Source organism: Thermobia domestica, chromosome 1 (assembly GCF_964235325.1).
Source record: "Thermobia domestica chromosome 1, izTheDome1.hap1.1, whole genome shotgun sequence".
Lineage (NCBI taxonomy): Eukaryota > Metazoa > Arthropoda > Insecta > Zygentoma > Lepismatidae > Thermobia > Thermobia domestica.
The window spans coordinates 231,783,356-231,810,329 of NC_137454.1; the positions used below are offsets into that span (position 1 = coordinate 231,783,356).

Consider the following 26,974-nt stretch of genomic DNA (forward strand, 5'->3'; position numbering starts at 1 on the left):
GGCTTGTACAGGGATAAATTATGTAGATCTTTTTAATTTTGCTAATAAGAGTGCTTCATTAACCTTGTATATTGGACGATAATTGTTTGGAATCATATAAAATGCGTTCGCCATATACTTTTATAACAAAATGACGCTCGTACATTTAGTTTATTTCAGAGTTCTCCTGTATGCACATTCTAATGATCAGGAAGAGGTTTATTTGAGAAATATTTGGTATGCTCATTTAAACCTTCTTCCTCCCCGTAGAATGGGTATTTCAATTCAAGGGAACTGATGAAAACTATTAAGGGAAAAACAGATTTTGGTAAACGAACTTCGGAGCCATCTTTCGCGAAGTAGTAGTGCACATTTAAAATGTTAATATTACAAAATAGGAGAGCGCAATAGCCACTGATAGCAGATAAAAAGCGTCTTAAAGTTTTGCCTTGCAGCATATACGATACAACGCGTTAAGTTACCAAGTGACCCCGAGAACCCCGAGAAAATCCCACACACACACCGTGTCAACCACAAAGTTCACTTGACGCAAGCTGGGATCGAACAAGAGACTCTATGCACCAGATGTGACCGCTATATATATATATATATATATATATAAAACTTCCTGACATATTCTCTATTTCATATTTCAGGACTCATAGAATCGACAGGGACACGAATTCAGAAACATCGAGGACAATTAAAATTCTTCCTTTCCTACTACAGAGGGACTCGAGGGACTCACGATGGTCAGTCTAATAATGATGTCAACCAGCTCGGCTCGAGCTCCGGCTTGGCTCGGTTCAACTGAGCCAACAGCTCGAGGCAGCTCGGTTCAGATCAGTTTAAGTGAGCCATCGGCTCGAGCAGGCTTGACTCAGGTGAACCATTGGCTCGGTTCGGCTCGGCTCAAGGGAGACATTGGCTCGAGGCTGGCTCCGTTGGAATAAGTCATCGGTTCGGTTAGGTTCAGCTCAGGTTAGCCGTCGGCTCGAGGCGGTACGTTAGGGTGAGTCATTGGTTTGGCTCTGTTTGGTCCAACTGAGCCCAGGACTCGAGCCAGCTCGATAGGGTGAGTTGTGGCCTTGGCTCACTTCTCGGTTCGGCTTGGTGGTGACTGAGCCGTGAGCCGAGCCGCTCGAGCCGTTGACATCACTACAGTCTAACACCTCAGGCTGCTTAGCTACACCCACAGGCTTCCACTGGGCCACTTATGGTCCCTAGCTTTGTAACAGTCTGTATTCATATTCATTATCTTCACAATCAGCTATCGAGTCACAGTGATTAAATGATACATAATATGTATTTTATTTATTTATTTCTTTACTAACAGATTTACGATACAGCCAAATATCAGTATTTTTGTAAACTGTTTATTATTTTTATGAACCAAAGAGTGAATATTGTACTTGGGTTTAGAGCTATCGCTACTACACTTTTAATTAACAACTAATAGTTTATGTTCATTATTTCTGCCCATTTACCACAAATTACTTGCAGAGACTATTCGAAGTAAATGTTTTATTTTAGTAATGTTTCATTAAAGCTTATTCATATGTTAATTACTATTTCAAGTTTCCTCTTCCGGTTAGGATAAGGTTCGGATAATGATTAGAAATGAAGTTTCCTCTTTTTATAAAATTATTGATAATTGTAATACTTTAAAGGGTGTAATTCTGGATTATTTGAAGATATTCAGATAAACTCCAATGAAGACGATAATACTAAGCCACATTATTAGAACAAAACATTGCTGTTTAAGTAATGGTCAGAATCAAGCTTTTCTACAAAAAGCAGCGTAGGGTATGTTATTCGAACTGATGATCGTGGATAAAAACAAAATATTCGGGGAGCGTGTGATAACGGTCTACTCTACGAAGGTATGTTAAGGTTCATTCTCGTAGTAAACGCATATTGGAAAATCACTACCTAAAACTGCCTGATCGCTTCGCGTATTTTGTGGATTATTTCCTTTTATTTGTTTGATAACGTATAAGATGTTTAATATCTATTATTATTAGAGCTATGCAATATGTATAGTAACTAACACTATGAAAGGGTAACGTTGTGTTTCTAATAAAGCATAAAATTCCCTCTCTGTCTCTGTAAATTTCGCTGCGCTTTGCCACGCTTACGAAAATGGAACTTAGAATTTGGCGTTGGCGATGAGTTTCGGAGATTTCTTTTATTAATTATAACTTATTAATTTTTACAGAAATATTTTTTGAATTATGTGGTATCCTTTTTCTGCCTTCTTCTAAGAAGACATTTAACATTTTCTATCATAAGAAAGAGAGTTATTTCTATTTATGTAATTTTGAAAGAGATGCGACAGAAATTCTGGACAGAAGTGTAGTTTATTCTTTCATTTATACTCCATTCCTAGACATGCACAAAACAACTTTCCTCCATTTTATTGTTCTTAAACAAATTTTACATGCGATTTTACCAACAAGTTATTATTAAATTTAACGCTACATGCAACGTTGATAAAACATTAAAGGAATAACACAAATTACAAATAGTGATCGAACTTACAACTCTAGTCACAAGAACGATTCTATTCAAGGTGTCACCTCACATTTCTACCTAGAAAAATACTCGGGTTCGATTCCCGTCAGGAACTCATGTGTTTCATATTCCACGTTAATCAGTAGGTCCCGTCTCATATAGCCTTGTTCCTGGAAGAGACGTTAAACTCAAAATCAACTCAACCTAGCTAGAAGAAGGGCGAAACTAAATTCATTACTGCTACCAGTTAACAAATATTTATACTCCATTTCTTGTTCTCTTAAAATATTAATTCCCTTTCAATCCATAAATGTAATAATATTATTATGTTCATGTGTAAACCTAAAAAGAATCTCGCATAAAGTATATCTCTTCTGTTCCTATCAATAGCTTCGACTATGTGTCTTTTTCTTTCCTTCTTTTGTCATTCTAATAATAATAATAATAATAATAATAATAATAATAATAATAATAATAATAATAATAATAATAATAATAAATGGACAGTTTTCCTCAGAAACATGCGACTTTAAGGTCTACAGTGTAGAGCTCTGCCGACGGCACCAAATTAGACATTGTTTATAAAAAGACCGAAAAACATTATTCACTAACTTATTGTCTACGGTTTGAACTGCAAGAAATGAGCATATTTCTTCCCGATAATGTGAATACAAAAGTGAAATGTGTTTCTACACAATTTCCTTTTCTCGGATGACTGAATAATTAAAAAAAAAAAACTTGTAAGGAAAATAAAAAGTATTTCTTCAGGGAGAATCGATCTGAGAACCCCGTGAACTTGAGCCCACGGTGTTACCGATTACACCATCAAGACCTGCTTGCAAGAAAAGTGCTACATAGAGTGATTTGTCGAAAGCGTCCAAGCATTTTACATCACATTGTATTTTTCCTTGTTTCATTTTATTGCGTTCACTCTTTGTGTTTTTGTACAGTGCACGAAAAAGCAAATACATTTTTCGCTACGATTCCCAGGAATATTGTTTTAACTGATCAGCAATAAGCTCCTGGTGAAATGATATGGGGTAATGTGTAGTATTTTATTTTCATAGCAGCGAGGGGCAAGATACTATCCCGCAGAAAACATGTATATATTTGTTTGACAGACAATACATAAATATTCATATTAGTGTTTGTATTGCTGCTTGGATATTGCAAGTTTCAGGAAATGTTTTATTTCAAAGATCAATTTATAAACAAAATTAAATATCGTATTTTCACAGGTTATGAATGATTTTATCCTAGGTCACGTGAGTTCGTGGTGAACAACATCGTCTATGTGGGTTTTCGACGTTCTCTAGCGTCTATTAATAATTTTTTACTGTCATTAATCATCAGTTTCCTTAAGCCCAAAAGACAAATGTGTGATGTTAAAAGACAAATGTGTGATGTGACGGATATGTAGTCCGTCTTTTGGGGTGAAAGCACAAAAGTTCATTTTAGTTTGGGATATTTAATGTTAAACTTTTGCGGCAGTCTTCCTCAATGATCATTAGTAATGAATTTGGAGCACATGAGTATTATTGCTACAAAATACAATAACACTCATCCGCAATGTTGCTATAGTCGTTTGGAACATTATTTTGGGTAACGCTTCTCTTTTGGGGAGCAAGGGGTGTAAAATAGTGGTGGGTGGAGGGTTACTAAAACCACAAACTGTATTTTGGGAACAGAAGCTATACGTTATTTTTCTTCGTTTCAAAACGTGTTTCGTATTTCTTCTGTGATTCTTAAAGTCAATAATATTTGGTATAGTTTATATTAATAACTTGAGTTGTTCTTAAATCCTTCGTTCACAATTTAGTTTCTTCTCCACACAAAACTACAAATATGACAGATTTAATTCTTATACTCTGTATTTAGTTCATAAGTAGTCATTACCTGGTCAAGGACTTATGTCCGGCACGATACAACCTAATTTATTTATTCGACGAACAGGAGAAGAATTAGTACCCACTAATAAATTGAAATAACATACAATCCAGGAAAAATTACAGAAATAATAACATATTGTGCAGTAATTTCGTCATGCAAGTTCAAAAGTACACGAGTAGTAATAATAATAATAATAATAATAATAATAATAATAATAATAATAATAATAATAATAATAATAATAATAATAATAATAATAATAATATAATTGTTCACCTTAACAGTATAGTTATTATTATTATTATTATTATTATTATTATTATTATTATTATTATTATTATTATTATTATTATTATTATTATTATTCGCCTACTCTTCAACTTGCACGGCGAAATTACTGCATAATATGTTATTATTTCTGTAATTTTTCCTGGATTGTATGTTATTTCGCTTATTAGGGGGCACTAATTTGTCTCTAGGCCGTCGAATAAACGAATTTCGTTGTGGATTTTGGTGTAAATAACCTTACAAGTAGAAGCCATTCGTTCCAAACCTGAAGTTAGTAATATTTGGTGTTAAGTTTTATATGCCATGATAGTGTATTGGTAACGTAGCGGACTTACAAGCAGTACACTTATCCAACATAGGTTTGAGTCTCGTTCACGCCCAAATGTTTTTTTAATAAAGTAATCGTGAAGAATCGACTTCTCATAATATATTAGTAAGAATGTGGAAGCAAACATCTGCATCATGATAGAGACGATTTACGAATGTTTGTTGGGAAAGGGCAAGAAAATTACCAGGACATTCAAAACATTTCATTGATCTGCAGCACTTTTCGTGTTAATGTTCTCAGAAAGAAACACCACACCACTTATTAAGCGAAGTTTGGGTAGAGCAATCGTTGGAGTAGTGGTTATCGTACAAGACTTCCACGAGAAAAATCTCAATTCGATTCTCCGCCAGGTAGTATAGTTTTTTCGCATAAAATAATGGCTCCAACTGTGCGAATTACAATGGTATATCAGCAGTAGATAAAATCATTCCGAACAGATAAATATTCGGAGTTCGGAGAAACATTTTATTTCTATTAATTTGGCACAAAATTTGTTTCCATCCTATAATTCAATGTGTTTTATTCACATTTGAAATTTGAAACATGCAAGGTCGGCTATATCTATAAGAAACGTCCAATTTTCCTGTTGAACATTTGTAACTTTTCATTATGATACAGTTTGGAATTTTAATATAGGATGTTGCTGATAGAAATTTAGCAGGAAAGTAGCATTCATTCATTTTCTCATTTTTCTTTTTTATTTCTTTTCTTCCTTTCTTTCTTTTTGTTCAGTTCGCATTAGTAGTCTGGAATTGAAGGTATGACCTACGCTACCTATTGGATTTATTAGAATGTATTTCGGATAAGTACGTCCAATGAACAGTATCGAATTTACAATCGAAACACGCGGAAACAAAGCATGTGTTAAACGTTTGACATTATGCTAGATATGTCTCGGAGAACTACAGTTCTATTGGAAGTTGAGTGTTTTATTTGACCACTAAGTTTCGCGTTCATTTTGAAAGTGACTTAGTAATGAATGTTTCAAGCATCCTCTATATATTCGTATTATTATTATTATTATTATTATTATTATTATTATTATTATTATTATTATTATTATTATTATTATTATTATTATTATTATTAAAGCTGAGAAGATGTTAGAGTTAGGTCTATATTTAGGTTAAAGCAGTATAATCAACCATACGACTCTCAGTTGCCGTATAATATATTGGATTTTGTTCTAACTGATATTACTGAATGCTCAATATGGTTTGATGTGAGTCCATTAGTCAAGGTAGATAGGTTTCACCCACCTTTCGTATTCGAATGGCAGGCTGACGAAAAGTTAAATTTCTTAAATGCAGATACAGCTCAAGCTCAAGGTGAGTTATATGACTATGTGAGAGCAGACTTTTATCAATTATACGAGGACATTAAAAATGAGATGAAAGTAGATAGGTTTTCAGGAAATGTAAATAACAGTACGGTATTATTGCAAGATTGTTTGGAAAATATATTGAAAGCAAATGTACCGAGAAAGCATATTATACAAAAGAAGAAATACAAAGCTCCTTGGATTACTAAAGAGTTAAAAGCATTAATTAATAAAAAAACAAAATATTTTGTAAAATTTAAGAAAACTGGTAATTTAGTCATTTATGAAAAATTTTCAGTTTTAAGAAAAAAATGTTAAAAGAATGTACAATAAACTAAAAAAATGTTATTTTGAGCAGTTGGAGAATAGTATTTGTACCAACAAAGTGTATTTTTGGAACAATTTTAAAAAGTCTCAAGACAAAAGTGTACCAAATAGAATTTTGTACAATGGTACCACCATTACAGGGACAAAGCAAATTGCTGAAGTTTTTAAAGATGTATTTTACAATAATTTTAATTTAAAAGTTAATACCCTAGACTGTGCTGTAGTTAGTAATCTGAACAGCAATAATATAACGATTCCAGTAATATGTGAAAATGATGTTACTGAAGTAATAGGTAAACTTCGGCCATTAGCATCTTCAGGACCTGGGAGTTTTCCAAATTATATACTTAAAGCATGTTCGAAAGAAATAGCTCCAGTTTTGTCAAAAATATACAATACCTCATTAAGAACAGGGTCATTCCCATCTAAATGGAAACATGTATATGTGGTACCGGTTTACAAGAATAATGACAAGTTAAATCCGAACAACTACAGACCGATAACCTTATTGAACATATTTTCTAAAATTTTCGAAACCATCATTCACAAACACTTGTTTTTTAATGTAAAAAATATATTGCAAAAATCACAGCATGGCTTTTATAAAGGGAAATCAGTTGTAACCAATCTCTGTGAAATAAGGGATTTAATCTACTATGCAATGAAAAGTAGATCACAAACTGATGTCATATACATTGACATGAGTAAAGCTTTCGATTCAGTTGACCATAGATTACTGTTAAAAAAAACTGTCAAATACAGGTGTAACACCCTTGTATCTAAAGTTTTTTGAAAGCTATTTGACTGGTAGAACATACCAAATTAAGATTGGAAATGTCATGTCAGATTCAGCCAGCATTAATAACGGTGTTCCTCAAGGTTCTCCTCTGGGCCCATTACTTTTCTCTATTTTTATTAATGACTTACCAACAGTCTTAAATCATTCAAATGTTTTACTTTATGCTGATGACATTAAGCTTTTTAGTGTAGTAAATAATATTGAGGACAACGATAGGCTACAAGATGACTTAAATAGAATCATTATGTGGTGCAAGGATAACGGTATGAGTATCAATTGCCTGAAAACTAAGTGCATGACCTACAGTAACAAATCGCAATACTATGTAAGTCAATACGAAATACAAGGTACTGTAATACAGAAAGTTGACACAATAAAGGATTTAGGTGTAACATTTGACAGGTCACTACGCTTTGGTGATCATATACAAAATGTATGTAATGAAGCAAGAAAAATAACCGGTTACCTTTTTAATCAATGGCCTGCTTTCTGTCAATCAAATACATATGTATTCTTATATAAATTACTGATAAGGTCGAAACTAGAATATGCATCAGTGACTTGGAACAGCCTAACAAAAACTCTCGTAAACAAACTCGAGATGGTGCAAAAGTGTTTTATTAGAATACTTTGTTTTAAGTTAGGATTTGACTATTATTCTAGCACATATGAATATTGGATAACGTATTTTAATTTGGAACGACTGGCTGACAGGAGAAAATTGATTGGATCTGTATTTGTAGGAAAGTTACTTGACAACCAATATACCTCAGACTATATTTTTAAAAATGTTGATTTTAAAGTTCCAACATATGGTACAAGGGCAAAAATTTTATTGCAACCGCATAATAGAAAACATATTTTAATCTGTAGGATTTTAGAAAGCTATAATGAATGCATATCTTAAAATATCACTTTATTTTAGAATTTTAAATATAAGTTAGTAGTTTTTATTTTTATTTTTATTTTTTTACTTTTAATTTTTTACACTTCTTTGCTTTAATAATTGACGTACACTACACTGTCAATGTTTTTATTATTAATAATTTATGATATACATGTAAACATAATTTTATCACTAGTACAGTATATTCATTGCTAAAATAATGTAGAATAAGACAAAGTGCTGTATTTTTGCTGTATTTTAGCTGTTCTCAGCACGTAAAATAAAGTTTATTATTTATTATTATTATTATTATTATTATTATTATTATTATTATTATTATTATTATTATTATTATTATTGCATTTCTCGGATCTAGGCCTGTGCGATATGTCGATATATCGATATCGTCGATATTGATATTGACATATATCAACATTCAATATCGCGAATATATAGATATCGATATATCAACATTCTAAATTTTCTATATCGATATTCGGGGGGTGAGGTGTAGGCTCCCTAAGTCTTGCTATGGATGATGAAATAAAACTTAATTTTTACAATAATGTCTTCTAATGACAATTTCTTTATGACCACAAATTGCAATGTAAATAAATCCACTTGCAAATTTACAATATTATATGCTGTAACTTCTTAGCCGCCAGAACTTTTCTGTTCCTGAAAAAAAGAAAGAAAGCAAGCACCTGTCAAATCAAAAGCAAGTAGTTCGAACTTTGACCTTGAATTTATGTTAAGAAAATTTTTTGTTTCTCTCGCTTTTAGATTTCCATCGCTTTTGGTCTTTGGGACCGCTCGTCGACAAAAAGTGCACACATGACCGCTATATGCACACACGCTCTTAGGCAAAGTCAGAAATATTGAAAAGGAAACGTGTGTTTAATAATAATAATAATAATAATAATAATAATAATAATAATAATAATAATAATAATAATATCCGCAAGTTTACTACGCCACTGACGTCCCACATTTTGTGTTTGTCTCTCTGTTTCGTGTGGATGTTCGTTTTTGTTCTGTTAGGTATTTATATTAAGCCTTTACAGTATGTAACCTTTTTCTTTTTTTTTGTGATTTTTTTTTTTTTTTGAAAATGGAAAGAAATAGATACCAAAAGAAAGCAGTTTCTCTTTCCTTTGTTATCTATTTCTTTCCATTCTTCTTGTTTGAACTGCTTAAGCAAGATCATTTTATAACTTTTCATGTCATCCATTTCTCTCACGATAATAAAATCGTCATTTTTAGGGATGCGCACGAGTCGAGACATGTCTCGAATCTCGACTCGACTCGGAGACAAACGTATTTCTCGACTCGAATTTTCGAGTCGAGACACGAGTCGAGTCGAGACTGCTCATAAAAATCTCGACTCGACGCGAATGTCTCGAAAATTTTTCCATAATTTTTAATATCATTTTGAAGAAAATATTCACTCAAGTACAGCCTTGAAACCAATTCCAGCATTTATTACTTTAGAAAGGTACAGAACGCATAAATTTAATAGTTAATCTTTCGAGATCAAGACTTAATTTTCAGCTCAATTCAGTTAATTAAAACTAATAATTAATGCCGTGATATTTGATTGTACCTCAAATATAATAATAATAATAATAATAATAATAATAATAATAATAATAATAATAATAATAATAATAATAATAATAATAATAATAATAATAATAATAATAATAATAATTGATTATCTAGGTTCTATAAAACTATTATCAGTAGCCTATATATAGTTTGTATAAAACCATTGCAATAAAGTGAATCATAAATTCTCTGAATGAGCAATTGGTAGTCTATAGTAATTTAGCATAGTTATAATTATTGTGTTTTTATTTCCATGAACGCAATAGGGCTACGTAACTGGATTATTCGCTTCCCCAATCGCGTGTTACGGATAATATATAATGTAACATTTATTGTGCATCACATATTATGATACGAGACTATTTTACATAGTATATTACAATAAATGGACTGCTTGGATGCCAAGAACTAGTACAGGTACCTTTCACTTCTGTAGATAGGTATTTTTTAAAAGGAGGTATATTACAATAAATGGACTGCTTGGATGCCAAGAACTAGTACAGGTACCTTTCACTTCTGTAGATAGGTATTTTTTAAAAGGAGTTTTTTAAACACTAAATAAAACAATAAACTATACACAATAGTTATGGTTTTGGTTCCCAACATAAAAGAAATATGGATTGTTCATGAAATATTGAACTTCAGCTTTCACTCTTGGAAAATTTAAATTTTGAGTTAGACCACTTGGCATCAAAGCAGTTCACTGTGAAATAAATACACTTCTCACTTTACTCTTCTGGTTGCAACGATATTCCTTTTTTTTTATTTTTTATGACAATTCCATGTTGTTTTGTTCTGTGCTGGGAGTATATTTTATATTCATCTAATAAAATTACGGATTCATTTTGTAATAATTTTGTAACCAAATCGAGCTAATTGTTTAATGCATTTCGAAGGCTTCTTAATCGTAACATTTATGTACTACGAAACTATGAACGTAAAGTAGACTCGACCTAGCCCCGGGTCCGCTGTGACTCAGTGGCACAGCTTTCACCCTTGGTGTGTGAGGACTCTGATTTGATCCCCAGCTGGTGCCAAGTGGGCTTTATGGCACAGAAACTCCGTGTATGTGGACTTTTTCATGGTTCTCTATTTTCCTCCCACTTCTCCCTTTTCATTCTACCATTTTATTCATTCTCAACGTCAGTTTTCTTTAGCTTACAGAACAAACTCGTGCGACGTGAAGTAACACTGAAAGATTTCATTTCGAGTTAGCCGCCCAAAATTATCTTGTCCTCTCTTGTTTTAAGTTATGGTTGGAGGGCTGAATTGGAGGTGTGAAATCCAGTGCAAACACTTCGCTCACGAAGTAAGAAACAGTAATTCCTATACTGATCTTATAAGCACATAATGTTGAATGTGAGGATTCACGTAAGTCAAAGACGTGAATTATTGATTACACTAGTTAACAAAGGTTTTGTTACATAAAAGAAAATACCTGTTCTTAAAGGAACTTTTTGCGCTGAATTCGAATATGCACTCGGTTTTTCTCCATCACGTACGATTTTCCCGTAACAGAGGGATTTTCGGGAAAATCCCTCAAAAATTTCCCTTTTCGTTTATTTTACACCCCAAGATCTTGTCCCCTTGCATATACTAACATAGAAATTATACCTAAGTATACTTTGATTCATATTTAACAAACCCTCCAAGTTTCGTAATAATCGCTTTATTCTTTCTAGAGAAATAAATATGTTTGTATGTGTACTGTTTATTGCACCTTATAGTAATGCTTTTAGATCTCTTAAGTTGAGGTAAAACGTTTTGCTTTATTACCACAAACACATATATAAAATATAATACAATATAATTTACAAGTGTGACAATTTACAATAAACAATAATACAAATGTACCAAAAGGTCATGAAAAGACAATCAAAACTATCACAATATATGAAACTTCCATTGGGTTACAAAAACGTACACTACTTCCTTCTTTTGTAAGAAATGTTGCATTCTCTAACAAGACCCCAACAATAGTCCCCCATCATTGAAGGATCCCATCGTCCCTGGTACCTTTTCTCCATTGCCATTATATCTTGGTGGAATCTTTCCCCCTGTTCGTCGCTGAGAGCACCTAGGTTAGCAGGAAAGAAGCTGAGGTGGGAGTGCAAAAAGTGGATTTTTAAAGACATCCTACAACCCAACTCTTTGTATTTCTGTATCATGTCCTGTACGATTTCTGTGTCTCTCAGCTTTGTTATTGCCCAGAAAGTTGCGCACAACACACTTAAATGCTGTCCAGGCAGCTAGCTCAGCACTGTTTAACTTGCTGTCAAAGCTATCATCAAGCATTAATTTCCTAATTTGGGGACCAATAAACACTCCCGCTGAAATCTTAGCATCACTCAGGTTAGGGAACTTATGTCGCTAATACTTGAAACCTTCACCAGATGTGTCCATGGCTTTGACAAAGTTTTTCATAAGTTCTAACTTGATATGAAGTGGCGGTAGTAATATCTTATTAGATCTACCAAAGGAGCGTATTTGACGTTGCATTCTCCAGGTACGTAATTCACTCTAGGTTCCCATTCCTTCACTTCATAATGTTTGTCATCAGCTCGGCTATCCCATAAACATAAAAAACATTAGTACTTCGTGTAACCGCACTGCAGTCCTAATAAAATACCAACTACCTTGAGATCACAACATATTTGCCAACAATGGTCCTTGTAATTTATAAGATTTAGCAAAGTTGACATGGTGTCATAGGATTCCTTAATCTTCACTGAGTGCGCAAGTGGTATAGAAGGTTTTTTATTTCCATTATGTAAAAGGACAGCTTTAAGGCTGACCTTTGACGCGTCGATAAATAACCTCCATTCTTCTGGAACGTAAGGAATTCCTAGCTCCGCCATCAACCCTTTATATCCGTACATACGCACACATTATCTTGCATTGAGAAATAGCTTGAAAATTGAACATGCCTTTTCCTGTACACTGATATGTTCGTTTCTGCATCCAATAAGTTCCACTGCTGGAGCCTTGATCCCAGAAGTTCCGCCTCTTGTTTTGTCAGGTGCAAATCATGGACTAGGTCATTAAGTTCACATTGCCGGATGAAATTTGGCTCGCGAACACAGTCAGGGATGAACGTTGGATCCTTGGATGTACATGTTGATGTCGATGGTTCATCAAGGTCATGATTATCATCAGAGTCTTTTGGCTATATCTCTTCCCAGTTGGTAGGGGGCTCGGGAAGTGGAAGTTCATCCCCGTGCGGAATAGGTCTAATTGCGGATTTAACGTTGGGATAACTTATTGTGTATTTGCTTTTTTTAGAATGTCCCTTAACTACTGTGAGACAAAAATAACAATCATCCAGATGGTTGGTGGGTTCTCTCCACACCATTGGTACAGCAAATTTCATGAACCTCCGTTTCCCTTTGGCCCATGCAAGTAAAGTGACGTAGCACGACGCACAAATTATGTTGGGTGCCCAAGTTTTGTCCTAATCTCCCACACGACATCCGAAATATATATAATATACTAGTTTCACCGATGGCGTAATGGATCTACACTGTCCTTTAACTACAAACTGGCCACACACATAACAAAAACTATTTGGTGAGTTAACACACGAACGCCGTCCTCTTGACGCCATTGTACTGATCACAAACTAAACTTCTGGTCTTAGTTGGGTATAATGCCGTTAATATCAAACATGAAAGCACTCTTAGCAGCAAAGACAACTTTGAAAGTGAAGTAGTGTTAAACCACACGTCAATATAAAAATGTACAAAACTCCCTCACCAGGTGTCAAGAACACAAGAAAGAAAGAAATGCGCGGGGGGAGGGGGGAAACGATACCGTAGTGGAAAATTCAGACTGCATTAGTTCATTATTGTCAACAATGAGTCTGTATTCCATTCTTTCTTTCTTTTGCATTCTGTTACATTTGATAACAAATATTGATAACCATTTCATGAACAAAACGAAAAAACTTGGAGAATTGTATATATATGTATTAAGATATACATATACTGTACGTTTAAAAAAAATATACGTTGGAAGTACATTCTATTTTTATACACGTTTCTAATTTACAGAGAGCAATACAAGTGTGTTGTTGACTATTGTAAATATTCATTTTTATGTCTGTGTTTGTAGTAATAAAGCAAATCGTTTTTACCCCAACTTAGGAGATCTGAAAGCATTACTATCAGGTGCAATAAACAGTGCACACAATATACATACAAATATATTTATTTCTCTAGAAAGAACAAAGCGATTTTTACGAAACTTTTAGGGTTTATTAAATATAAATCAAGGTATACTTAGGTATAATTTCTATGTTACTATATGTAAGGGGACAGGAGCTAGGGGAATAAAATATCTGAAAAAGGGAAATTTTTGAGGGAATTTCCCGAAAATCCCTCTGTTACGGGAAAACTGTACGTGATGGAGAGAAACCGAGTGCATATTCGAATTCAGCGGAAAAAGTTCCTTTAAGATCAGGTGATTTTTCTCATGTAACAAACAAAAAGTTTAAATTTGTTAACTAGTGTCATAAGCTCCTCAATAAGAATCAGCAAACACGTATTCCAGTTTTCCCGATTTAAAAGGAGGAAAAAAGTTATTTCGTATAACACTGAAATTTCTGGGATTTTATTCATTAAACTTCACATTAAACATTTCCTCACGTAACTCGGACACTTCTGCTAGTATATGTATTTAGGTATACGCTGTTGTGCAACTCTTAGGTCAAAAGTAAATTCCGCGTGCTATGTCACTTGCGAAAGTAAGTTTCATATGCCCGAAGTGGCATATATCGGTGGAACTTGAACCATACATAGAAAATATGATACAGGAAGCAATACAAAGAAACACATGATTAGAAGAAATGATACTTTTATTCAAAGTCAACGCTGAAACAACTGCGATTCATGATGTCTCCTCAGACATTACAGAAGGTCTAAGTGATCCTTACAAGGTTCTCTGATTTCCACAGACAGTGATGCATGCTCTGCACTGTGTTTCCATACTACTTACAAGGTTGGTAATGAGTAGACATCGGATTTTTATGCAAATGCATATTTTATTTGCTTATATGCATCTCTGTTAGACTTGGAAAGGGTTTCTAGCAACGATAATACAGCTCGAATTTGAAGTTTTATAATGTATATAAATGCATATTTCAAAGGTTAATGCATATATTAGTGCTTAAGAGCATTTTCATCATATTCTATGTTTTTATTTAAGATATATGCTTATAGCATGCAAAAATGTATATATAACAGAATGACTTTTTGCATGAGAGTATGAGGAAATGCCTAATTTATGGAGAAACAATATTGTTAGCAACCAAGACAAACAAGAGATAAACTTGTTCTGAAATCCTACAGGTTTTTTCTCACATCCCCCAGCCCTTCCTCGCTGTATAGAAGGGCTAGGCAGAAAATGGAAATTAAAAAAAAAAAATGCACGGTCATTCTCTTGTAGAAGGCGAAGGAAAGTTTAGAGGAAGGAATAATTGGTACACTCCCTCCTCCTGCTCTCTCTCTCTGCCTAGTATATTTTCTTTATTTTATTGTCTCTGAAACACCATTCCAGACAAATGCTTTTCGGTACAAAATTTAGAAACAAACCATCCCACTCTTGGACAAAGTGGGCAGGATGCAGTACGCAGGTCAATGAACCTACTTTGGAAATTTTCGTGCAGTTTAGGTTACTGAGAGGGTATAGTTTCTTCAACTATGCCGCCTTCTACTATGGCTCGTGCCATAAATAAGTTATCGTCTGATCATATGGAAAACACCGCTGTCCTTTCAGTTAGTTGTCCTTTCCTGACATCTGTATCATATTCATATTAGCCAGTGGCGGCGATAAAGGGCCCGCAGACCCTGCTGTGCGGGGGGGCAGACCTGACGGGGGCCCCTACAAGGTACGCTCAGCAAGGCACCTTTTACTTGTCATTTATAATTTTAATGCATTTTGAAAGCGTTTCTACACAGCCTATAATTAATTCTAACAGTTACACAGAATTAAATAATGAAGTAATCATTAAAATTAAATAATGAGGTATGACTGTGAATATGAATGTCAGGTTGCTCTTTGCGATTTTCCAAAGATTTTATTTTCCAGTGTAACATTTGCATATTATTATGTTAGTCTATAATGCCATATTTTCGTTATCGCGTATCTTAGACTACAGTTACCGGGTATTAAAATAAATTATCGTGTTTACCAGAAATATCTACCAAGAAAACAATTCGAGATATTGCAACTTGTTAATTGAAGAAGACAGTTGCTAACTGACAATTGAATGGCTCCACTGAGATATGAACGAGACAATTGTGTTCGCATTTGATATGTTATAACTAAACGAATCCCGAAGTTATACGTACCACCGGGGGGGGGGATATCGTGAGTTATAACATATTCAATTAACTTTAAAAGTTCGTTACTGAATTCTCTACTGTATGACTGTGTGTCTGTCTGCCTGTCCGTCAGTCTGTTATTTGCGATTTTTTTCAATTTTAAACACTGCATTCGATGGAGCATCAAAAACTATCAGAGGAAGTGATTAAATTTTTCGCGTCACTATAACCGTTCCCGAGATATTGGCCAAAAAATGGCTGATTTCCAGAAATTTAAGGACCCATATCTCGGGAACCGTAAGTCATAGAAAGATCATATTGGTGTTGACCAATATCTAAAAGGATTGTAAACATTTTGGTACCAAATAGAAATCGGTGGCCACTGTCCAACTGACCAGTGGTTAGGCCAATGGCCAGTTTGCCAGTGGCCACCAATTAATATCGGTACGAAAATGTTTATCATTCTATTAGGGATTGATTACCACCAATATCATCTCTCTATGACTTACCATTCCCGTGAAATTGGCCAATTTCTACATATTTAACGAGCCATAGCTCGGGAACCATAAGTTGTAGAGAGGTGATATTGATGTTGATCAATACCTAAGAGGATGGTAAATATTTTGGTACCAAATAATAACCGGTGGCCACTGTCCAAATGGCCACTGGTTTGGCAAATGGCCAGTTAGCTAGTGGCCACCCATTATTATCGGTACCAAATGTTTACCATACTCTTAAGTATTGATTAACATAAATATATTTTCTCTATGACTTACCGTTCCCGTGATACTGGCCAAAAATGGCCAATTTCTAGATATTTAAAAAGCCATAGCTCAGGAACCATAAGTTGATATGATATTGATGTTGATATTGATGTTGATCAATACCTAAGAGGATGGTAAATATCTTGGTATCAAATAGTAACCGGTGGCCATTGATTAACTGTCTACTGGCCAACTGGCCACCGTTCCCCAGATATTGGCCAAAAAGTTTGAATTTCTAGATATTTAAGCAGCCATGTCTCGAGAACAGTGAGTCATAGAGAGATGATATTTTGCTAATTTTTGCGAGAAAGAGAAGATAAAAAGATTTACTTTTACATCTAAGAACAATGACAGTTATACTTCCCGCTCCATATCTCCATTCTTCTTAAGTTCGTTCTGGCAATGCTCTTGGAGCATTATCAACTGGTTTGTAATGTAAAAGCTACAAAAATTACCTGGTAGAATAGTTTGAACTGAGTCATTTGTTCGGAAACGGTTGGGTAAATGGAAAACTCGGTGGACACGTATCCCATCATTTTCAAGGGCAAAGTTTTTTGGGGTAAAAAAAGTTTGCCCCAGGGTTCCCCGCAGAGTCCTAGACGGGGTCCAACTCAAGGGGTCCCCAGTTCGATCCCAGCTTGCGCTTGTGAACTTTGTGGTGGACAAACACCGTGCTCGGGTTTTTTCTCGGGGTTCTCCCGTTTCCTCCCACTTTCTTCATTCCACCATTTCACTCATCTCTCATCATCACCGTCTCCTTTAGCCTAACCGGCATAACTGTGGGACGTAAAACTTAAAGATTTCATTTCATTTTTTCAAAAGTTTCAAATGACAAACGAGATTAAGTAGCACATCGTTTGAAAGCTGTTGTAAAATGGAGGAAAATGGAGCAAGTCTCGACTCTCTGCGATAACCCTGTGCAAAATGGCGGTGGGTCAAAATGTAAACAAAAACTTATTTGATAAGTCCACGGCCACCCCTATAAATCAAAAATGGTGAGACAAATGAAAAAAAATAGGACGTGTGGCATTACGAGATCGAGCTAAAGAGAATTTCACAGTGAATATCAAGCTCAAGCTCGAATTAGTGAGAATCTTAACTAGTGTGATCCTCATTGAGATTAGCGAACGCGAGCTCCATTGAGGATAGAGAGCATGAGCCGGAGTGAGTCACGGTTGCAAAATTGCCATTTTTACTTCTTTCTTTATGAACAGCAGAAGTGCTTGCTAGAAAACCTTAATTAGCATGTGCTTCAATTATCCATAGGAAATGCTTAGGTATCTAATGCAACTTATGTTCACATTTTAACAATTCAGGTTGTAATTAAAACCTTGAATACTGAGCAGATGAGCACGTAGAATTTTTGTTGGGGTGTATTTCTAATACGCAATTAATTCTTCGTAAACAAATACAACTATATAGTATCTGAAGCGGCTTGAGTTGGATTGAATGAAAGCGTGAACATATATTCGAACTGTGCAATGTATTGTTAATTATCATGAACTGGAACAATTAGGGGGGGGGGAATGGAAGCGCGACTGATGAGCACCAAACATCAAAATTTCACAAGGCATGGTCAAAGCTCACAACTCAAAAACCAGAAGAAAAAAAAGATTGTCTCATCAACTAACCGTTGTCTTATTCAAGTCAGTTCCTTCTTGTCATAACTTGTGAAATTTCCTGCAAGTTAATCAGAATGTTGAAAATTTCCTACATTTTAAATTTATTTATTATGTACTAATCAGTCAGAACATTGTGACTACCTACTTACTATCGATATAAACCCGTCCAGGCAATATCTGCGTCACCTGCCGACGAATGCCTGCTAGTCAGTCACACGTACGGTGCATGTAGTATCAGTGAGAGTGTTGGCCGTGTGTAGAATGTGGAAGGCGCGCGATCTATTTGAGTTTGACCGAGGGCAGGTTATAATGGCCCGGAGACTCGGCAGGAGAATTTCGGAAACTGCAGGACTTGTCGGGTGTTCGAGGAGTGCTGTGGTGAGTATCTTCAACAAGTGGCGAAAGAAGGGGAAACGACGTCCAAACGTCGAGGGGTTGGGCGCCCCCGCCTCATTACAGATGTCGGACGTCATAGGCTGGGCAGACTGGTAAAACAGGACAGGCAGCGAACTGTGGCAGAACTAACATCATACTTTATTACCTGGCAAAGTACAAGTGTGTCTGAACACACAGTGCACCGAACACCCCTAACGATGGGCCTCCGAAGCCCATGTCACATCCATATGCGAATGTTAACACCACGACATCGGCAACTACGACTGAAATGAACACATGACCATCGTCACTAAACCTTGGCACAGTGGCAGAGCGTTGCATTGTCTGATGAATCACGATACCTTCTTCATCACGACGATGGGAGGGTGCGAATGACACCTGTACTGCGGGACGGAGACAAGCTGGTGGCGGCTTAATTATGCTCCGGGGAACATTCACGTGAGCATCTATGTGTCTAGTGGAGCTCGAACAAGGCACCATGACGGCCGAGGCGTATCGCACACTGCTTACAGACTACGTACACTACTTCATGACGACCATGTTTCCCAACGGTAGTGACATTTTTCGAAAAGATAATGCACCATATCACAAGGCCAAGATTGTGATAGAGTGGTTCGAGGAACACAGGGGCAAGTTCCAAGTGATGTGCTGGCCGCCCAACTCGCCGGATCTGAACCCAATCGAACGCAGATGGGATGTGATTAAACGTGACGTCAGAGCGCATCGCCCCCTCTCCCCAGAATTTACGGAAATTAGGTGACCTGTGTGTACGCATGTGGTGCCAACTCTGTCCAGTGACCTTTCAAGGATCACTGCGTCTATGCCAAGACGCGTTTGCCATTGTTATCCGTACCAAAGGTGGACACACTGACAATTAGGTAGGTAGTCATAATATTCTTGCTTATGTGTGTGTATATTTTAACTCGTATATTTTGTTTCGACTCGAATTTCGAGACGTCTCATCTCGAAGTCGAGTCGAGTCTAGACAGAAACATATTTTCGAGTCGAGACACAAGTCGAGACATTTTCTCGAGACGAGTCGAGACAGGCTTAAATCTCGACTCGACTCGACTCGTGCGCATCCCTAGTCATTTTTAACAATTTATTTTATTCTCTTATTTGCAGTTTGCCACACTGCTATATTTGTAACAAAATTGAGGTTTGGTCCAACGCCTTTCTAATTCTCAACCACCCCAAGCCAGTATTTATTGGATTGCCTACTATTGCAGGAGAAGGGAGACTTGCAGGTGGTAATACACTTTTGGAGTCGTGTATACATCCACGAAAAACGATAAAATGCACGTAGAGAAAGTAAGTGCAGACTATTCATTTGCAAGAATAATTGCTAGCTTTTTTTAATATTCGCAATATTGAAATTTCTAAAATTACATTTTTCACGTGTTCGAAAAAAAAGGTTGAATTACTAACATTACTAGTAAAATTAACATAATACAGATTTTTGTTTCTTCCCAATTTTTCTGGAACGAAAACGGAAAAAAAACTGTTTTTTACCAACAGGTTCAAAATTTCCGGAAATTTTACAATACTAGTTACGCAGCAAACATCTATTTGATAATCAAGCTCACTCCACACCAGGCCCGTACCCAGGGGGTCTAGGGGGCCGGGCCCCCCTAAATTTTTACTGCCCCCCTAAAATTTTCACGGAAGGCTTGCAAATGAACTATGATATGGGAATGAACTATAATATGGTTGAATCGGGCCCCCTAACTTCTACCCCCCCCCCTACATTTTTGGGCTGGCTACCGGCCTGCTCCACACTCTTGAAAGTGTATCCGGCGTGATTGTGTTGATAGCTTCTGTAATTCGTTCCTTCAAAATTTTCATAGCTGGAGGTAGTGAAAGTACGTACACTATGTCTTTGACATACCACCACAGAAAGAAATCACATACAGTAAGATCATACTTGGTCATTGCTCCCAGCACAACCAATTCATTTGTTGGGCAGGAGATCATTGAAAAACTTACGGACATCACGATGCCAGAGCGGTGGTGTTTCATCTACCTCAGTAAGTTCAGGTATCAACCAGATAAGTAACATATCCAGGTAACTTACACCAGACACAGTTAGTCCTTGAAAAAAGTCCATACACTCTCAGCGCTGATATGGCACAAAAACATTACACTCTGGTGGATCACATTCCACCTTCAGCATGGCGTGAGAATGCTCCCATATAGGTGAAAGCTTGTTTCATCACTGAAAATGATCTTGGACATCAGATTATCATATTTCTGAGTAATTGCTGGAGATTCGAATAGAACTGCGGTCATTTTAGTTTTAACTCCTACACCAATTGCATTTTATATAGACGAAAGTGCAAGTCTTTGCGTAACACCTTATTAACTGTAGTTCTTGGCTACCTCTGCGCACAAATTTATTGGGACTCTGCACAAAGGATTTATTGGGACTCTGCCCACGCGATCAACAACACTGGTAGTCGGTCGGAATGTCATTTTCTCTTGTCACAGATCCATTCTTATTCTACGAAATCGTTGTACCGGTATCACTTCAAAATTTACTTAGAAAGTGGTTTCACGTCAAATTTGCGCTTGAATGCATGTTTCACAGACATAACACTTTGTTGAGTGAAATTTCAAAACACACCAGCTGGGTTGCTGTTTGGCGAACTACATCTTTAATTTATGCCCTCTACCGGAACAAGAGTGAATGTTAGAATCTGTAGGAAGAAGAAACAAAAATATTTTGATTTAATGCATTTCCTGACACCTTATTTACAAAGATATTGCAAAAAGTTTTCATTTTATAATCAATCGAAATCACGGAGTGTTTTCGTGGATATGGTGTATAATACAAAAATGAAAAGTAAAAAGGTTTCGTTTTTTACTATATAATAAACCGTGATTTATCTACCTGGATAAAAAGGTGCACGGTGGCTCAGTTGTAGACCGCTTACTTCTGGTGTATAGGACCTCTGGTTCGATTTCCGACCAAGTCCGTAGGTTTCTTCGAGATACTTCCATTTCCTCCCACATTCTCGTTCCACCAATTCTTCCACAATCATTCACTTGCCTTAATCATCCAACTCCCTTAGCATAAAGGGCATAATCGTGCAAAGTTAAACTAAAAGATTTCTACCTGGATAAATTTGGTGTAAATATTCTTCGATGTAGTTATTACTAAACTCTATTTTTCCTTTGTACAGGAAATGTAGAAATAGACTCTGGATGTTGTGCTGGCATGAATTGGTAATGTTGAGCAAATAGGTGCGACAGTACATTAAATGTTTCCGCCCAACTATCATATTCAGTTTTTTAAAATTCTTTTGTTAAAATTAAATAATGTAAGAATTTTTAACATAGTTTCAACACTATAATTATGTTTTTCTTTCTTTTTGATAGGACAAAAATCTCACCATAGGATGCGCCAACAATCACCTTCAGAATACCCTGGTATTGGAGGCGGATGTTGTTCAGGTGTTGTATCTACAACTCCGACCTCAGGACCTATGCAACCTCACCGGGCACAAAGGACAAATATCACTTTGCTTATTCCCCCGCAGGGAGGTGGTCAACCAACTATCCAATCTGTTTCTACAGATATTGCAGATGAAATGTTGGACTCAGGAATAAAAATAAGTTTTACTATTTCTTCGCTTGCAGTTCATCCCTCTAGTGCGAATATACCTTCAGGAACAGTAGAGCCTACTCCTACTCTGCAGGCTCCTCCTCGGACAATTATGACACCTGTGCAAAGTTCCAGCACAATGCAGCCACACAAGCCCTGTTGTGGGTGTACTTGTCAGTATTGTAAAGAATCACAGCAACTAGGATTCCCAGCGCAAGGAATCGGATCCAAGCCTGATCTAGTACCTGGCAGTGAGTTTCAACCAACTTCCACAATGACTCCAACAGCCAGTCAGTTTGAAAACTCCAGAGGACCACCATGTACCAAAACGGCAACATGTACAGATAAAGGTTTGCACCTTTCCCCATCCGATGTTCAAAGAATTGCTATTAAAGGTGGAATTTGCACTCCAGAAACATGCCCTCTTCGAAACAAAAGATATCAGAAAACACCGATTGACCAATCAACTAGTAGCCATGGACAACCCACACCGACTATAGAGTTTGCGACTCCGAGAACTATAACATCTAAGACAAGTGGGGTACCTCTCAGCAGTTCTAGAGAAATGATGACAAATCTTGGAGTATCACCGCAAGTATCACAACCAAGTGCTCCAGGAACACCTTATACACAAGCAATGGGACTACGTCCTGGTATATCACCACAAATATCAGATACTCATGATGAAAGATTAGCTACCTGCGCATTTGATCAAACAGTTCCCTCCCAATTTGCGACTCCGCAACAACTTTCAGGAGTAAGTTCTGCAAAATCACCTGTCATCGGTCCAAAGATTGAGGATGTTTGTGATTTAGGAGATGAGGAGGAAACAGCATCATACATAGCAGCAATAACGGAAGGCCCTAGTCAAATCGATTATAGAATACCTACTCCCGACACATGTTCTTTCGATGAAGTCATGGATGAAATCAAGGCAGCTAGTCAGGAGGAAACAGCATCATACATAGCAGCAATAACGGAAGGCCCTAGTCAAATCGATTATAGAATACCTACTCCCGACACATGTTCTTTCGATGAAGTCATGGATGAAATCAAGGCAGCTAGTCAGGAACATATTCCAGCCACAAGATCTGATATACATGCATCAAGTGAAGCCATGAGAAAAAGTCCTGGAATATCTCCACAAATATCAAAGACATGGCCAACGGATGGTAATGTATGTGACGTAGAACCATCTCAAGTACCATCAAGAAGTGCAATCAAAGATGTTAAGTGGACTACGCCTCCAACAGAATCTGGCTTAACGCGAAGCCCAGCCATTTCTCCTCAGATCTCTCGTCCTGGTATATCACCGCAAGTATCTCTACCAACCGTTCCAGGAACACCTTATACACCATCAACGGGACGAAGTCCTGGAATTTCACCGCAAGTATCTCATGCAACTGTTTCAGGATCACCTTATACACAAGCAATGGGATCAAGTTCTGGTATATCACCTCAAGTATCTCAACAAAGTCCACCAGGTACACCATATACAAAACTAACGGAACCAAATGCTGCGTTATCACCGCAAATATCTCAACCAACTCTTAGCAATATGTCACCTCAAAGGTCAGCGGAGCAGTTTCGTCCACCAGATACTAATGTTCCATATAGACCTTTCGCATCAGAGGAAGAAGAAACTGTGTCATATAAAGCTGCTGTAAAAAAAATCCCTAGTCATCTAGATTACAAAATACCTGAACCTTCATTAACGTCACTAGACAGTACAGAAAATGAGCCTATTAGTACTGCTCCAGATTATACAATAGAAAAGTATTCTCCATGCAATAGGAATGCAGGTCCTCCTATGTCGCCTCAAGAATCCGGAAGTTTTGGTACAAGTGCAAGTAGTCAGATGGTACCCCAGAGGTCACAGGGCGCTATCCCAAGTATGAGCCCTGCATTATCACCTCACTTGACTCCTCAACGATCCGTTGAACAGGCTTCTATATTTCAAGAAAATATAATAACAAATTCACCATTATCAGTTTCGATCACAATACAGCGATCGACTGAACAACTCACTAGGTCACAAACTGATACACGAATAAGTCCTTCGCTATCACCTCATATGACACCCCAAAGGTCCGTAGACCAAGTTCGCTCTATTCAAGGAATTAGTTCTGCTGTATCACAAGAGACACCTCAATCTATAAACTTTTCGACCCCTTCACAACAACATACCAAACCAAGTCCATACATGACACCGAAAGAATCACAGCCTGGAATGTTTTCAGGCCAATCGCAAGAAAATGTTAGAGCAAGTCCTTACATAACACCTAAGACATCTGTACCAGAACACACGGAAGAATACGTAAGATCCATAACACCAACTGGCAGTACAGCTGCTACTCATCCTGGATCAAACATGAAAGTAAGTGTTCCATGTTCAACTAAATGTAATTGTCGAAGAGCAACATCTACAAAAACAGAAAGCCAACTTCTGACATGCGCTGAACCATCAAGCCAAAATATGTACTCAAGTGGAGTTTCTCCTCCGCCGGTAACGTCCTCCGGGATCGATGCACGTGTGATACCGCCATCTGTAGACACTTCCATCCCGACCGGAGAATCGAAAATTATAAATATTGTCGCAGGTGACGGAAAACCTGTATCGACTACAATACGCCAACCGAAAGGTGCAATATCTCTTCTCATTCTGCCTATAGTTCCTCAGTCTCCTTGTCCATGTCCATCAACTCATGCTGTAGAGACGTCAGGAAGAGTACAACAAACTTCTCCCATTTCATTACATATAAAAATCGGTAACACTGATGATGAACAATAACTACTGTAGAGCAATAACCTATCACTAACTGGTAAGTAACCAATACGCTTTGTGATGAATTAATAACGATGTTATTTTCATATTTTACTTCCTGTGTCGTCCGCTCATACTGGTTATTTAAATATTCAGTACTACATAAAATGCAAATCAGATAGCAAATAAAGGTTGAAAGCAATAATGTTTTATTATATTTGTAACGTTATTTTTAATATTATTAGGGAAGAATATAAGTATTTCTTTTAGCTGTATAGTAATACCAGCAAATTTGGAACCAATGTGCACTAAGGCAATCTTTATAAAAATATTTGTGTATGATCACGGATAAAAATTATTCCATTTTCATGAAAATATTTGTCGATTAAAGAGTGCATCCAAGTTTAGCCTCAATTTCATCTCCCCATGAATTTGCCCGAACGTAATTGCAATCGATAGTTTCCGATGCGTAAAACGCCTGTGAAGGAACCAGAGTTGTCAGATGCACCGTTTCTGAGATATCGCGTTCTAAAGGTGTGGGATGCAACGAGATCCACGTGGCACTTTCGAATAAAACTTACCGGAGTCCTTGCGTTTTCGCGTTTTGCATTCAATACGCGGGCGTCTCTGGCGGGGGGGGACGAGGGGACACGTCCCCCCAATATTTTAAAGTACAAAATATTAATTTTTTATTCTAATTTAATTATTTACTAACGATAGAATAACATAAATAATACTATTTTTTTATTTGGAATATATAATATTCAGGCTGTGAAACGATTATAACAGAGTTCTTGATATACCTGAAGGTAAGCAGAACGGTAAAAATGGAATCGAAGATAATAAACAGGTTGGACTACGAAGTACCATTTAAATAAATTTCTTTGATGCCCCCCAATTTTACATGCCAGAGACGCCAGTGATTCAATACAATCGATCGGCATAGTTCTCCTCAAATAAGATCAATAAAGCAGTGAAAACGAGTGCAGAGTAATCGTTTTCTTTTGTAGCAACTATAAGCACCAAACACGAACACAATCAGTTGAGGGAAGAAAAGATAGAAACAACGACCTTGATCAACGAGTTAAATACGATGCGGAGTTATGTCTGTGACCACTATAACGTGTTAGCTTCACACTTTATACAAATGCTCTCGGTGCGTGAACAGGCGATCTCGCAGCTGCACCTCGATCGATACTGGCACCAATTCGTGGCGTGCCACACCTTTGGAACGCGATATCGCAGGAACAGTGCATCTGATCACTCTGGTTTCTTTACAGGCGTGTTATACGCATCGGAAGCTATCGTTTCTACTCAAGTTCGGGCAAATCCATTGGGAGATGAAATTGGGGCTCCAGGCTAATGTTTTGTTGGCTTCACTCTTTAAGAGATCTCTGATAGAGATCTTACTGTTTTAAATAACAATGCTTAATCTGAAGGAAGAAATAAATAATTTGTAAATAGTAGCAGCAATATGAATCTATGTACAATTTGAAATAAGGATGAATGAATTTGGGGACGTCAGCTGCGAGGCTATTGTCCTCGTCGCGAAATTTGAAATAAC

At 36.6% G+C, this 26,974-nt stretch overlaps 1 protein-coding gene across 3 annotated transcripts in view; it reads left to right on the top strand.

Moving 5' to 3' along the window:
- Positions 1–25,625, top strand: part of LOC145694598 (uncharacterized) — an 81,058-nt gene extending 55,433 nt beyond the window's left edge. For all 3 annotated transcript variants that reach the window (XM_081770993.1, XM_081770975.1, XM_081770984.1), the window contains exon 5: positions 22,421–25,625. In XM_081770993.1, the coding sequence (XP_081627119.1) occupies positions 22,421–25,437 (3,017 nt within the window). In that variant the 3' untranslated portion in view covers positions 25,438–25,625. The remainder of the gene's footprint in view (positions 1–22,420) is intronic.
- Positions 25,626–26,974: the final 1,349 nt, after the last annotated feature.